At 43.2% G+C, this 15,632-nt stretch overlaps 1 protein-coding gene across 2 annotated transcripts in view; it reads right to left on the bottom strand.

Annotated features, from left to right (window-relative positions):
- PAH (phenylalanine hydroxylase) overlaps positions 1–15,632 on the bottom strand; it is a 231,602-nt gene that overhangs the window by 183,264 nt on the left and 32,706 nt on the right. For both annotated transcript variants that reach the window (XM_069228986.1, XM_069228987.1), the window contains one exon: positions 5,517–5,700. In XM_069228986.1, coding sequence (XP_069085087.1) covers positions 5,517–5,700 — 184 coding nt within the window. The remainder of the gene's footprint in view (positions 1–5,516; positions 5,701–15,632) is intronic.

Genomic DNA, 15,632 nt, shown 5'->3' on the forward strand with positions numbered 1-15,632 from the left:
GAGAAAAGAAGGGCTCGTGATTAGAGCCAGAACGAAGAAGGGGTAAAGATCTGCAGACACGTGAAGAAATCCAATTGTCAGATATCTCATAGAGTGACACTGGAGCTCTTTACATAGAAAGTGAAGGAACAATGTCTGGATCGAGAGCAATAAAAGACTCCCACAATGCTAAACAGCCAAAGACTTACAATCTAAAAGGGTTGAAATCAAGTGTGTCAGTTGGATCCATACCATTGGCAATTGATGAAGAAGCAGAAGATCCAAAAGAGCCAGAGTACCCTGCCGAAGATATTCAGCTCCTGAATGGATGTACTATGTGGGCCTAGTGCTAAACATCCCAATTTCAGCTTTGCTTGACTGGTATAGAGAGTTGCCTGAACCTCCTTGAAATTATTCCAAGCAAGAATTCAGTTGTGAAGCAAATTCAATCAATGAACTATTTAAACTAAAGAATTTGATAAAGTTACTAAAGGAATATAAGAAGAGTATCTAGGCTCTGGGCCCAAGACAGAGAAGGAGAATAGTGATAACATTTTAGGAAGAACACAGGTAGCGTTAAGGAACAGTCTATGAAGGCTGCTGTAAATAAAGTTGCAAGAAATTAACAAGAAGAAAATATCACAAAATTTGCAGATTAAGATACAGACATTAAATTTGCTGTTATACAGATATTACTTTACAAGATCTGATAAACATGTGTGACAACTAGAAATAGATGTAAGCTTATTATAAGCATTACTTTTCCATTAATAGTTTTGTTCCCAGTTGCAATACTATTACTAATACATTTTACACCAGAGACAGAGAAATCTGTAGATACGTTCACTAACACAGCCTCTAGATCAAGTATTAATGAAGATGAGTTGAAGGGGTCTTTCATAGACTACACTAAGGAATATCATTCAACAAATGTTTATCCTAGATTATTGCAAGAATAAATGAGCGATATTGATGCAAATGACTGCTATGTATGTGCGCACATGCCTTCTTCAGCTGATGAACAAGTAACATAGCATCATATTCCTCTTTCGTATGCTATATCATGCAATATATTGCTTAGTTTAGTATATAGACTGATACACTTTGAATATTATTTCTCTAACTTTGATATGTTTCTTTCAAAAGATCCACTGAAGATCTAATGAAGTGCATGAATCTACATCCACAAGCAAAGGAGATGGAGACAGCTTGGTATTACTTTAAACAATTTGAACAGCATGAACTTTTGCCAATCTGCATGTAATGGTCCTGTTGATCTGCCAATGATAGTGGATGCTTCAGGTTGATAACTGCAGTGCAGCTTCTGTTCAATTTGCGATGCTGCATATAGCATCTTAATGATCTCACTGCTGAAGTGAGTTCCTCAGCCTAACTCCAGAGAAACGGGTATACCATGCCTCTGGACCAACTCCCTCAATAATAGCTTGGCTACAGTGAGACTATCATTGCTCCCTTTTGGGTAGGTATCCACTTATCTAGAGAAAATGCATGCAATAACCCGGATGTAACACAGCCCATTACAAACAGGGATTTCAATAAAGTCCATTTCTTTCTGTGAATACTGTTAAAGCTCATAAAAATAATTTAACTTGCTTAATTTACCCACTAGAAAAAGCTTTTATTTTAATGTTAGAAAAATAAATAAATGCACAGTTTGCACAAAATGCATACAAAAAGGAAGATGTATAAAAGCGTGTATGAGAAGGGAAGAAGATGAGATTAGAAAGAAAATGTTTGTTCCAAGATTACAATTAGGTAAAAGACACAAGGGGAAAAAGTATGTGTGTTTAAAAGAAGAATTCAAGGGAAAAAGACACTAGTAGGGAATATTAATTGTGAACATGTTTTTGAATTAGCAGGGGGAACATGGCAGATTTTGCAGAAGGATGATTGGGAGGGACTTTGCTAGGTAGGTTTGCTTTTACCAAAGATGTATCATGTACAGATATTAGATGCATCAACAATGACACCTGCACATAGGTATTCATGCAGTGTAAATGAGGTAACACAATTAGTGGGAGACATATTTGAAGCTATCATACCAGCAGTAGGAGTAGCATTAAATGATGAGAGAATAAGAGAGCTTTCACAGTAATAGACAAATAAGCAACTAGTACATTTGGAGCTTTGTTAGTTGAAAACACAGAAATAGTAGTGATTAGATCAATGTACTTCAAAATCATTATGATTTAGACATTTTACTCCCAGAAAAGGGCAGTCTGCAAGATGTTGAAAACTGAAAATTGTGGTGGATATATACTGAATGAAAATAAGATTTTAGATTATGCATATAATGTTTCTGATTTGAAGCTTGCTTTACAACTTTTAGAAGCTACCAGCAAGTGACAAAGCTTTACTAAGGAAATATCTCCCATAGGCATTTGGATAAAAGCAGCAGGTAGAGGAATCCTCAAAGCTATCTTACTTCCTGTAATAATAGTAATTGTTTGTTCTCTATCTACACTAGCAACTTACAAGACAATAAAGATGTTGTTAATAAAAAGAAAATTAGAGAAATGACTTAGGAAAACGAAGAAAGCTTTAGAATTGAGTGATTGCATTAATAAAGAGTATAACAGATTAAAAGAAAGAGAAAATCTAAAAAGAAAAAGAAGAGATTCAGCAGAAGATGAAAGGGAACTCTGAATACACCTGTGAATGTGATTTTGTGATGGTTCCAAACCATTAGATGGGGAATTGAGAGAGAATGTTTATGAGAATACAAATATTATATTATTAACCTGTATGGTAGGATTTTTGTAGGCCTTAACTAAATACTACACTTGAAGTCTGCATAATGACATGTACTTAGCTGAATCGCTAACTAGGACACATTCTTATTTCTTTCATTTCCTTGTTCTTTTCTCTTTGCTAGTTTTGACCTGTGTCTTGGCCATAAGTATAACATTTCATCACGCAAATGTCCTATAGTAACAAACAAACTACTAGAGAAAATATTAGTACTTTCTTTCATGACCATTTAACCCAGGAAAATAATTCCTGCATTGTTACATTAATTTTAAAAATGCTTCTTTATGAATAAGGCTTTGCTAGACAGATGTATGAGAATAGAAATAGGATAATTTAAAAAATGTATCTTGCTCACGTAACTGTTCTTTCCCTAAAAGAGCTTTATGAGTGGGAAGAAACTTGAGTGTTTCATTGCTGTTTATAAAATAATTAAATGTATTGCATATTTAGAATGTTCTTTGTTAAAACTTGTCATATCAACAGAATTTGTCCTGCTAAAATGAAGACTTTGATTCAAGATTATCTACTCATGCTTTTTAATTTTTTTCCTTGTATAATGTTATAAAAATGTGTTCCTGAACTAAGATCGGAGACGCTTTTCAGACACTTTCAGAGTGAGAGACACACTGAGACTCTCTGTGCTTGCTAGACTGGCATAACCTGCTATACGGAGAGCCCTTTAACCTTGACACTTTCTGTCCTATTCTCTTTGGCGATGTCTTGGATTCATTCTGACACTGACTTTGTCCTGCTTGAACTTATTACTGAAAGATTCCACTGAAATTCTCAACAAGATACTCGACTAGATATTATCTGGTTTCACATTTGAGACAAGAGCTCTTTAAAGGTGCTGCTGAAGTTCATTTTCCTGAAATTAGATTCGAATATGGATTATATCTCTATGGGACAAACTATATGCATTGTTTGGTAATTTGTATTGATTCTAATTACTTTGCTAATGAAGATATTGATTAATTAATCTTTTAATAATATTTTAAAAATAGAATCAAAAACTTTCAATGTTAACTCTTAAAAAGAAAATGTCATTGAGGAAGTGAGAATATTTGATGTTCTGATTTGCAGCTTTTTCCCTTCTCACTTGCCTTAAAGGTGCATTGCCTTTGGGCCCAGTAGTAAGTGGGGATTTTAATGAGAAGGAGTCACAATTATTTACTCCAGTTCTCTACTTCAGCACATTTGTCTCTTTTAATTATCCAGACACATTTCTTACTGAATGAACACACCTGTCTCCTGTTTTACTTCAAACTGTTTAACCTGCAAAATACCTTAAGTGATACATGAAAATAGTTTGTATGTTCTCCATATGGTCTCATAGTTCAAAATATATGTTTCTGACTTTCTTAAACCACAGAATTGCTTCAATACACCTTTACAAACTGAGCTTCAATATGCACTTTCAAAACATCGTTAACAGAATACTATCTAATATAAATATTGTGTCCTAAATATTGTCTCCAAAATATTTCCACGCAGAGTCAATCATGGCAAATCGACTCTTAATGGGATGCTATGTTTGTAAAGGATGTTTAAGACACAGTATTTGTATGACAGTATGTCTGCATATGATATCCTGATAGCCAACTAATCTTCAAGGTGAGTGTTCAATTGAAGGTATCAGAACTAACATTATGGCCCACATTAAGACATTGGTGTTATAAGCCGCCTACAGCTGCAGTGACGGCCGCCAGAAGACTGTCACCGCGGCTACCATCCGTTCGCCAGATTATGACCACAGCCGGACTTCCGCCACAAGAAGGGCTGAAATTCGGCCAGGGCCATACTGGCGGATGGTGGTAAGGTGGCACTGCTACCACCAGCACCGCCACACCAGTAGACCGCCGCCAGCCGTATCATGAAACATGGTACGGCCTTGCGGTGTTCTGCTGGCAGGTGCTGCTGGCGGTAGCAGCGCACTGTCCAGTTCCCTAACGCAAGACAACCTTGATGCAGGTAAGTTGGGCTTCTGGCAGAGGAGGGGGTGGAAGGTGTTGTGTGTGTGTGGGGTTGTGTGCATGAATGCATGCGTGTGTGTAGTGTTGTTTGCGTGGGTGTATGCATGTTTGTGAATGCGTGCAAGAATGGAAATGTGAATGCGTGTATGCATGTCAGAGTGAATGTGTGTACGGATGTGTGTGAGCATGAATGGATGTATGCGTGAATGAATGCATGTATGCCAGTGTGAGTGAGTGGGTGTATGTGTGGTGCGTGTCTGCGAGTGTGTGCATGTATGGGAGGTGGAGGATCAGATGGGGGAGTTGGATGGAGGGTGGGGTGGGGGTGTCTGGGGAGTGTTTGGGGGGTGGGTGAGCCTCCTACCAGTGACAGGGAATGAGTTCCCTGTCACTGGTAGGGCCTACCGCCATGGTTTTTGTGGCATTACTAACGCCACGAAAACCATGGTGGTGGGCTGGCTCAAAATGCTGCCAGCGGTACTATAGCGGCTGCTGGGCTGGAGATTGTTATCTCTGGCCCAGCGGTTGCTACCGCCATTGTGGTAGGAATGGTAGCCAACCCGCCAATGTCAGAATGTGGCGGTATGTACCGCCAGCCTGTTGGCGGTACTACCACCACCTTACCACCTACCGCCGGGGTCATAATGACCCCCTATATGATTGCATCATTTGTCTTCATTAGTTTGCTTTTGTGTTCACTGCTGTATAATATTTTACTCAACATTTTATGATAGGCGTTAGACAAAAATGAATGCAATTTTAAAGTGATAGAAATTTGTACAAATTCCTTACCAGCATCCTTTTTCTTATCACGTGAGAGCTCGTGGACAGTTGCTCCAATGTCTTGCCTCAAACACCTGACAATATCATTCAGAGCGGAGTCACCATTTTGCTCAAGATTGATGAAGAACTGATATTCATCCTTGTTCAGTCGAGAAGGTCTTGATTCAATGTGTGTCAAACTGATACCTTTCTCCTACAATTAAAAGAGGAACAGGGTACAATGAGATAATGTTCCTTTATTGATGTTAGCAGTGAGGGGTGTTGCAATAAAGCTGGGTTCAAGAGTGCAGCCCATTTGTGCTCAACTCTGCATATTATTTCATACAGCCAAAGGGAAATAAATGATGATGTATTGCATGCAGAGTTTCCTCTCCAAATGTGCAAGCAGTAACTTTTAACCTGAACCTTTCTGACATTCACATCACTGATAAGACTTTGTTCAGAGTGAGTACTTTAACACAAAACAAAGTGTGATTCATAATTTATGTTTATTGGCATATAGATCATTGATTTCTTTTTTCGGTTAGTGACTTCTTTAGTGGCATAATGTTTAGATCACTAACCATTCATTGTTCCTAGTCTGATACATACTTATCACAATCTTTTCAGTTATGATGGAGACAACACAAAGACAGTTGATAACCCACTCATCATAACTACCACAAAAAAGGATAGCAATATTAGAAATTTCCTGAGTTCATCCTATTTCCATCTGAACCAAAGGCTCAACTATCAGGGTTGGAGGGTGTGGCATAAGCACTTTAAAGAGTAAAAGTATGACTGGGAGTAATGGGAATTGCTGCTAAATAATATTGGCATCTCATTTCCTGATCTCAATCCTTACTAATAAGGAATACCAAAGCAGTTTTTCTCTTGACCCACCCACCCAATAAAAGTGGTGTAATGAAAAGCCCATTCTCTGCAAATCCAGTGACACTCTACTTCTTAAAAAGATTAACGCTCATCATTGCTTCCCAGCCTGTTATCTACAGCCCATCAACACCAAAGAACTTGTCCTCTGGCTTGTGACTGGTAACCCTAATGGTGGTCAAAGGAAGCAGGTATCTCTGTGGTAACAAGGCAGTGGTAGATGGAGGATATCATCCTCTGTCAGTTACTTATAAGAAGTAAATCCAAAGTCGAAGGTTCCAATGACACTCTATCCACCCCCCAAGAAGTAGTGATGTAACCTATGGACCTTCAGTGGTTTATTTGGCCATTTAAGACATTCTATGAAGAAAGCATACAGTTTTGCCAATGACAAATTATCTTAGTTACTAAAAGATTGTGGTTGATATACTCTCTTGCCTGCAAAAACCTTGTTCCTCTATTATCTTCTTTCCCACCATTATTTCACTCTCTTACAATATCTGTTTCTCTCTCTTTCTCACTTACTCCCACTGATTTTGCTCTTGCTACCTCTCTTTGTCCCTCATATGTCTGGGAGTCTCTCTCTTTACTTCTACCCCTCGTACTCCTCTACTTTGCTCTCTTCCTCTCTCTCTTCCATCTCCCACCCCTCCCTTTTCCCTTTAGCTTGCATTCATGCTGATTAATTCTTCATAACCTCATTCTTTTTATCCCGACATCCGACTTCCACTCTTCTTGCCCCACATACTTTTTCACTATTCCCTTTTATTATTAACATCATTCCCTGATCACCTCTCACTAATAACCTTTCACAATTCTCTTTTCTGATTAAATTTCCTCCTACCATCTCTACTCCCTGTCTCTCATTTGGGCTTCCAATGAACATAATTGGAGTTTAAATGTAGTGGCTGATTGTGTTTGTGGGTTAAAAAGCTTCATGTGACTAGATTAGAACATATGTTAGCATTTTTCACTCTGACCAAAGGTTTACAACAATAAGCTGTGCTTTGCAGATTCAACACCAAACTTTCAGTTGAGAGACAGAGGGCTTCAATTAGGGTTTGGTAGAGCATGAGCACTGCTGTAAATTGGTGGTACTCATGTCACACCAAACTTAGGTTTTGTCACTCTCTTTAGAGCTGGGAGACACCAGCAGAGACTTCTCTGGCTCCACCGGTGTAAACCTTTGACCTGGTGACCCATCATCTATGGGATTGCTGGGTAACAGCAACAATCACCTCATCCTGTGAAGGGTAAGACTTCTGTCAATCATTTACCCTTCCACCATGCAAGATATAATGGATACAGCCAGGAAACATCCAGAATGTTCCCTAGGTGCAGGGTGATAACTCCCAGTGTGTCAGTACAATGCTTTTTTTGTTCAGAGAAAGCAAACTCCTGCTTTAAGATTTTGTTTTTTTCTGAGTAAAAAAGATTCTGTGAGCGGTAGCTTTAAACATGGCACCATCTGCGTGGCAAACTTCCAGTACTGTAAAGGGAGCTTGTGCACCACCAGGGTGTACATGAGTTTCAAAGTCTCATCTCCCTTCTGTTACCCATGATGAAACATCATTGTTCTAATCACATTCATCATAATAGAATGTTAACGCTTTCTTTCCCTGACTGAGCTTTGAGCAGGGGTGTGCTTGTGTAATTTCCTTTTGCGCAATAACATGATGTTTCAATAAAATTATGTGAAATTACCCAAAATTCAACTCTGGCATTTAGAGCTATAATTTCAATGTGTGAAATGCACCCTCATGCCATTTGGATGCAAGGATACATTTCATATTAAAAGAATGAATAAAACACAATTCTATGTCAGGACCGAAGGCTTCAGATTATGCTTCTCTTTATTTACTTATAATAAAACAGCAGCCAATCAAAGCGTTCAAAACACAAGACTGCTTTTCCCAAGATCCCCAGTAGTCCATATTCCATCTAATCATATGTCTGACCCATGTCTCTGAAAGTGTAGTCCTTCCTCTTTCTTTGCTGCTTGCAGCCAGAGATAAGTAGCTCCCTGTATTTCTATTCTAATTAAAGTGATTTGATGTTTGATTTCAATATTATGACTGTGTTGGCTTATGCACACTTAGCTGTGTATTGTGTAATTGCTCAGCTGTGGAGCAGGAGTGAAAATTGAAACCAGCGCATCGCTCAATGCTTCCCAATTCATAGTCTTATGCACATGAACCCGTCCACTGTCTTCCAATTCCAGCGATGTGGACTTTGCGCTGACCGTGTGCTGACTTTGTCCTGCCCATGGGTTTGAACGCCTGACTTGGACATCGAAATACATTTGGGCCTTGCCCTCCACTCTGGAGCTGCTTCAACAAGTGCTGTGTTATACGGAGGACTTTGTCCTCTTTCTATTTCCATACTCGCAGATGCATGCAGAGCCATTCCACAGGCCTTCTGTTATCGGCTCGGCCCGCTCACAGCACTGAGGATCAGCACAAGTTCAGACATAATCCCCTTGAATGCCCGATGGGGCGAATAAGTGTTTCAGGGTTCTGCCCTAGGGAAAATTATTGCATGTGCTCCCTCCACTGTCAAACAAGGTTGATTAGAGGCTTTGCCTCCCCCTCATTCTGCAAGAGTTTAACTTTGTGACCTGCTGGGGTCTCCCCCCTTGAACTCCTTCATTCCTCTTGCATCTGTGCCATGGCGTACTATGATGAAGAGGACGAATACTATCAGGAGTTCCCTGATATTCCATAAGAACACCCAATGGAGGAGAGATTGGTAGAGGCCCTGAGGAATCATGTCCAAGACTCTGTAAATCAGGCCCTCATTAAAGTCCTGAAGCCTTTTACCTAGCCCCTGATGTGGCATGGGCATCAAGAACTGCGAGGGAGACCCCCATCTGAGTCATTAGCCAGAGACAACCAGACATCATATTTAGACATTGCCCAGAGAACCACATTGGGACCTGCCTCCTCTGCAGATATTCTCGCACACATGGCAGCATTAGTCCTTAAGAACCATGGATATGAAACCTTTGCTCCACAAGGTTCCTCTGGAACCCTCCCTATGCCCTCTACACAGGCAACTGAGGTACCTTCCTCTGATTCTTCTTACTCTTCCGACTTGGAGCATGATCAGGATGGGCCCAAGCTTTCGGGTATCTGGAAGCACAATTCAGAAGATGACGCCCAAGTCCAACACACTTTGTTATTTGACTCGGTAAATATTGTACATCCACGCTCTACTGAGTGGGTGCCATATGTGAAGGTGGCACATTATGTGCAAGACAAAAAGGGTTTGACGGGGACATGCGTAACACTGCGCTCTGAATGCCCCTGCCTCTCTCTCCTGGTTAACGTCGCTGATACGCCAGAGTTGGAAGGGCCTGGACCATGCTGGAAGGGATGCCAGGACAATCTCCTAGACATTTCTGCCCTATCACCAAATTTCTAGAACTCGCAATACACGTCAAAGAAAGCAACTCCCAATTGGACCCAGAGACAGTGTTGGAATGGGCTCAACGAGCCATACGCCTCTAGAGCAAAGCCAATTGTTTTATGGCAACTGAGTGCAGGAAATATTTCCTAATGTGAATTGAGGACAAATTAGCTGAAATGGCCTCTACAGAGGTGGGTATTCTGGCGAAAGGAATCCTATTTGGAGACAAATTCATAAAAGATCTGGGCAAATATGTAGCCACATTTTGCGCATTAGACAAGGCCCAATCTTCAATGAAAAAAGTGTTTAGTGGGGGCCTTTTTGCCAGGGTCGGATGCTACCGAGGTCAAGCACCAGGCCATAGTTCCTTTTAAGCCTCAGGAGGCTACTCTCAAAGAGGTAGAGGTTCCAACTACACCGCATCCTGATTCTCCCCTGTCCGGTCTCACCGAGGTTGAGGTCGTGGCTTCAGAGGTGACAACGGAGATGGTTTCAATGTCATGGATGGCAACCCTTCAGGTGAGTGTAAATCCATTTTCAGAGGTTATTCTGGGGGGAGGATACAGTGGCACCTCTCAGCATGGGAGCGCATTTCCCAGGATCCATGGGTTCTGCAGACCGTTCAGAGTTACAGACTAGAGCTCTACTCCATTCCGCATCAGGAGTTTCTTTCCTGTCCCATTCATTTTTCCAAAACAGAGAGCAGTTTCATAGATTAAGAAATTGGCTCGCTGCTTCGCAACAAGCGATAACCAGGACGAGTCCTCACCCTTCAGGCTATGCCAGCACAATTTTTTGGAAAAAGCAGGGGTTCCCATCTAGTTCTCAATTCAAAATCTTTCAACTCTTGGATGCTGTACCGCCCTTTCAAAATGGAGGGTATTCATCTTCTAAAAGATCTACTTCAAGAGGGCAACTGTTGGAAATTTACCTTTTTGCAGGGTTATCCCCAAACGTTTTGCCTCCTTCCTCCTATATTTTTCAGGTCTGTGTTTGCTGGTTTATTGTCTCTGCGCACTTTACCACAGCTAAACAGTGCTAAAGTGCATATGCTCTCTGTGTAAATTGTACTGTTGATTGGTTTATCCATGATTAGCATATTTGATTTACTGGTAGGTCTCTAGTAAAGTGCACTAGAGGTGTCCAGGGCCTGTAAATCAAATGCTACTAGTGGGCCTGCAGCACTGGTTGTGCCACCCACATTAGTAGCCCGGTAAACATGGCTCAGACCTGCCAGTGCAGTGTCTGTGTGTGCAGTTTTAAACTGACATTTCTCCAAGGGCGTGGAGTAGAGCTTGCCTCCTGTTGGAAGTCTCAGGGACACGAAAGACTTCAGTTTCCTTGAGCTGCAGCACTGAGAACTAAGTGTTTTGTGCTGTTCAAGAGGAGAAACCACTGCAACGCCACCTAAGGCGCTGCTTGCCTGCACCTTGACCTGCCAACGCCGCACGCGCCATTTCGCACGACTCTGGTCTCAATGACGCCGTCATCAGACTACTTCACCGAGCTGCTTCTCTCTCCGTGACCTGTGGGCTCCGCACTCCTGCATCACCTGCTCACACCACAGCCTGGGCCTCCCCGACGCTGCCGCTTCTGCTGACACTGGTGCCGCTGCCTGTACCCTGGCCTGTGGACACCACTTGTGAGGAGCACAAAGCACTGTCCTGTCCTGCACTGCAGCCCCGGTCCACCAACACCATCTCCTCCAGTGTTGTCACCAGGGATCCCTGCCTGCACCATGGTCTGTGGACACTGCTTGTGAGGGTCCCGAAGCATCGTCCCATCCTGCAATGCTGGCTTGGGCTTGCCAACGACAGCGCTTCCGCAACGCTGCCGCCGCTGCCTGCACCGTGACCTGTGGGCACCACACTTTGCATCGTCCAGCTTGGCACCACAACCCCGACGCCATCAACGCTGGCGCACCTGACTTCATCAGCCCGGAGTTCGAGCTGCAAGACGTGTGACTTCAAGGGCTCAACGACTCCTGCACCGGCTCTGGAACCGACCTCGCGACTTTAGCGACGCCGCTCTTCGAAGCTCACCATGAGGATTACAATGCCCTACAAATCCAACCAAGGTACTGTTTGCGGGTCTTCCCAACACCGTAGATAGTCCACGACGCCACAGCCAGCCTGAACTGTTGATTTTGTTGCTCATGACTCCCTGATAGCTCCATGTGGAGCTACTGACTTCAAGGAACTGTATTTTTTAGTAAATCTTGCAGAATTCATATTTTTATTACTGTATGTTGGGTTTTTATCGTATTTGGTCTTGTTTTAAATAGAGAAATATTGCCTATTTTTCTAAAACTGGTGTGGTGTCCTGTTGTAGTGTTTTCACTGTGTCACTGTGTGTTATTTGCAAATGCTTTACACATTGCTTCTGAGATAAACCTGACTGCTCGTGCCAAGCTACCAAGGGGGTGAGCAGGGGCTATCAAAGCAGGTATCTCCCTTATCCTGACTAGCGTGAGGGTCCCTACTTAGACAGGGTGCAAACTGACTGCCAGCTAGAGACCCCATTTCTAACAGCAACTATCTTGTACATCTAGATTTCATAGACGCTTATTTTTCCGTTCCCATATGCGCCCCGTTTTGTCAGTATCTGCAGTTCAGATGGCGAGACCAATGGTTCAAATTCAACGTCCTCCATTTGGTCTGTCATTGGCCCCTGTGTCCTTCACTAAGCTGTTACGTCCGTTAGTACGATTCCTCAGGGAAAGAGGCATCCGCATAATTATTTATCTCGACAATATTCTGATCATGGCTCAAAGTGAGGAGTCAGTCTTGACGCACCTGTCCTGGACCATCCAGGTTCTCCAAGATCTAGGATTTCTTATAAATTCAGACAAGTCGATCGTGCATCCGTCCCAGACTATAGAATTCGTAGGGTTTAAGGTGGACTCAGTCAGTGCCCAGCTGCGGTTGCCCTTGGCGAAAAGGACCGCTATCAAGAAAGCGTTGAAGAGATCCCTTGCTCTCCAACTATATAACTGAAGACCCTTGCTCGATTGGTGTGTGTTAGAAATTGAGTTTTTGGTTGGCAGTCAGGTTAACCCCTGTCCAAGCAAGAACGCTCACTCTAGTCAGGGAAAGTCACACACAATCCAAAACTATCTTGTGCCCACCCTCTGGTAGCTTGGCACGAGCAGTCAGGCTTAACTTAGAAGGCCATGTGTAAAGTATTTGTGCAATAAATCATACAATAACACAATATAGCACCACAAAAATACACCACACAGTGTTTAGAAAAATATATAATATTTATCTGGATAATTGCAGGTCAAAGCGAATAAAGATGCCATATGAAATTGTAGAGATATCACTGAAAAGTGATATAAAGTGTCTTAAGTCTTTAAAAAGCAAACAAAGTCTCTTTCAAGCACAAAGTACCTGGTTTAAAGTGGAAAATCTCTGCAAAGGGCCGCAGAAGAAGAGATACGTGGAAAAATGGTGTGTGCGTCGATTTCTCTCCAGCACACACGGACTTGCGTCGTTATTTTTCACGCTGGGAAGTCGGGCGTCGTTTTCCAGCACGCGGACAGTCTCTTTCTGTGGTTCGCGGGATTACCAGATGTCCCGGGGTCTGTGCGTGGAATCCTAGGCTTGTTTTCTGGCTGTGCGTCGGTCCGGTGGGCTGTGCGTGGAATCTTCTCACTCACGGCAGGTGTCACTTCGATATCCTTTCTGGCGTCGGGCGGCGTTTGTCCAGGCGAGTGCATGCGTCGAAGTTCCGGTCGCACAGCAGGCGTTGCACCGAGCGGCATCTTTCCGGATCGGAGTGCGGTGAATTTTTCACCACAGAGCAAGCTGTGCGTTGAGTTTTTCGGCGCACAAGGCGTCCAAATGAAAAAGAGAAGTCTTTTTGGTCCTGAGACTTCAGGAAACAGGAGGCAAGCTCTATCCAGGCCCTTGGAGAGCACTTCAGCAGCAAGGCAAGAGTTCAGCAAGGCAGCAGGGCAACAGCAAGGCAGCAGTCCTTTGTAGAAAGCAGTCAGGTGAGTCCTTTAGGCAGCCAGGCAGTTCTTCTTGGCAGGATGCAGGTTCTGGTTCAGGTTTCTTCTCCAGCGAGTGTCTGATGAGGTAGGGCAGAGGCCCTGTTTTATACCCAAATGTGCCTTTGAAGTGGGGGAGACTTCAAAGAGTGGCTAAGAAGTGCACCAGGTCCCCTTTCAGTTCAATCCTGTCTGCTAGGGTCCCAGTAGGGGGTGTGGTATTCCTTTGTGTGAGAGCAGGCCCTCCACCCTCCCAGCCCAGAACGACCCATTCAAAGTGCAGATGTATGCAAGTGAGGCTGAGTACCCTGTGTTTGGGGTGTGTCTGAGTGAATGCACAAGGAGCTGTCAACTAAGCTCAGCCAGACGTGGATTGTAATGCACGGAAAGATTTAAGTGCAAAGAAATGCTCACTTTCTAAAAGTGGCATTTCTAGAATAGTAATATTAAATCCAACTTCACCAGTCAGCAGGACTTGGTATTACCATTCTGGCCATACTAAATATGACCTTCCTACTCCTTTCAGATCAGCAGCTACCACTTCAATACTGTATGAGGGCAGCCCCAATGTTAGCCTATGAAGGGAGCAGGCCTCACAGTAGTGAAAAAACTAATTTAGGAGTTTTACACTACCAGGACATGTAAACTACACAGGTACATGTCCTGCCTTTTACCCACACAGCGCCCGGCTCTAGGGGTTACCTAGGGCACACATTAGAGGTGACTTATATGTGGAGAAAGGGGAGGTTTAGGCTTGGCAAGTACTTTTAAATGCCAAGTCGAGGTGACAGTGAAACTGCACACACAGGCCTTGCAATGGCAGGCCTGAGACAAGGTAAAGGGGCTACTTAAGTGGGTGGCACAACCAGTGCTGCAGGCCCACTAGTAGCATTTAATCTACAGGCCCTAGGCACATATAGTGCACATTGCTAGGGACTTATAAGTAAATTAAATAGTCCAATCAGATATGATCCAAGGTTACCATGTTTAAAGGGAGAGAGCATATGCACTTTAGCACTGGTTAGCAGGGGTAAAGTGCGCAGAGTCTGGAAACCAGCAAAAATGAGGTCAGCAAAAGAGAAGGAGGAAGGCAAAAAGTCTGGGGATAACCCTGCAGAAGGGCCATTTCCAACAGTGTGCCTATTGGCATTTTCGAATCAGGTGTTTTTTCTGGGCCCTCTTCCCTTTCGGGCCTTGCAAAGATTGAAGATCTTGCATCATCACAGAGGGCTGTCGTATATGGAACAGGTTCTATTATCGGATGAGGCCAAAGTAGAGATAACATGGTGTTTAGGCCATATGGATGCAATGAACAGCAAGGCCATATTTGTATGTGTCGCGGAGATGGTGATAGAACCAGATGCCAGTCATTGGGCTGGGGGGCCCGCTGAAGTTCAGTGGAAACAGGGGGCCGATGGTCCTCGGAGGAACTGAGCCTGCATTTCAATTGCCTGGAGCTGCTGGGGATGACTTTTGCGATTTGTTCACACTCCCCTCACAAGGCCAGCTGCTGTATTCTGTTGCGTATGCACAACATCTCAGCAGTTCAGTACATAAATCGCCTGGGAGTGACCAGGTCGCATGTTCTGGTGGAGATAGCCAAGGATTTTTGGCATTTCTGTCTCTTACATCACATAACCATGACGGTACAGTACATTCCAGGGTGTTCCAATACAGTGATGGACTGGAACTCTTGGTTTTTGAGGGATGGCAGCTACTGGATGCTGGATCCACAGGTGTTTCTCGTGCTGGAGAGATGATAGGGTCAGTGTCTGATCAATCTCTTTGCCTCTCAATTGAATTCTCAGCTTCCACAGTTTTACTGTTGGAGGCCAGACCCCCTAGCAGGGGGG

Source organism: Pleurodeles waltl, chromosome 4_1 (genome assembly GCF_031143425.1).
Source record: "Pleurodeles waltl isolate 20211129_DDA chromosome 4_1, aPleWal1.hap1.20221129, whole genome shotgun sequence".
Taxonomy (NCBI): Eukaryota; Metazoa; Chordata; class Amphibia; order Caudata; family Salamandridae; genus Pleurodeles; species Pleurodeles waltl.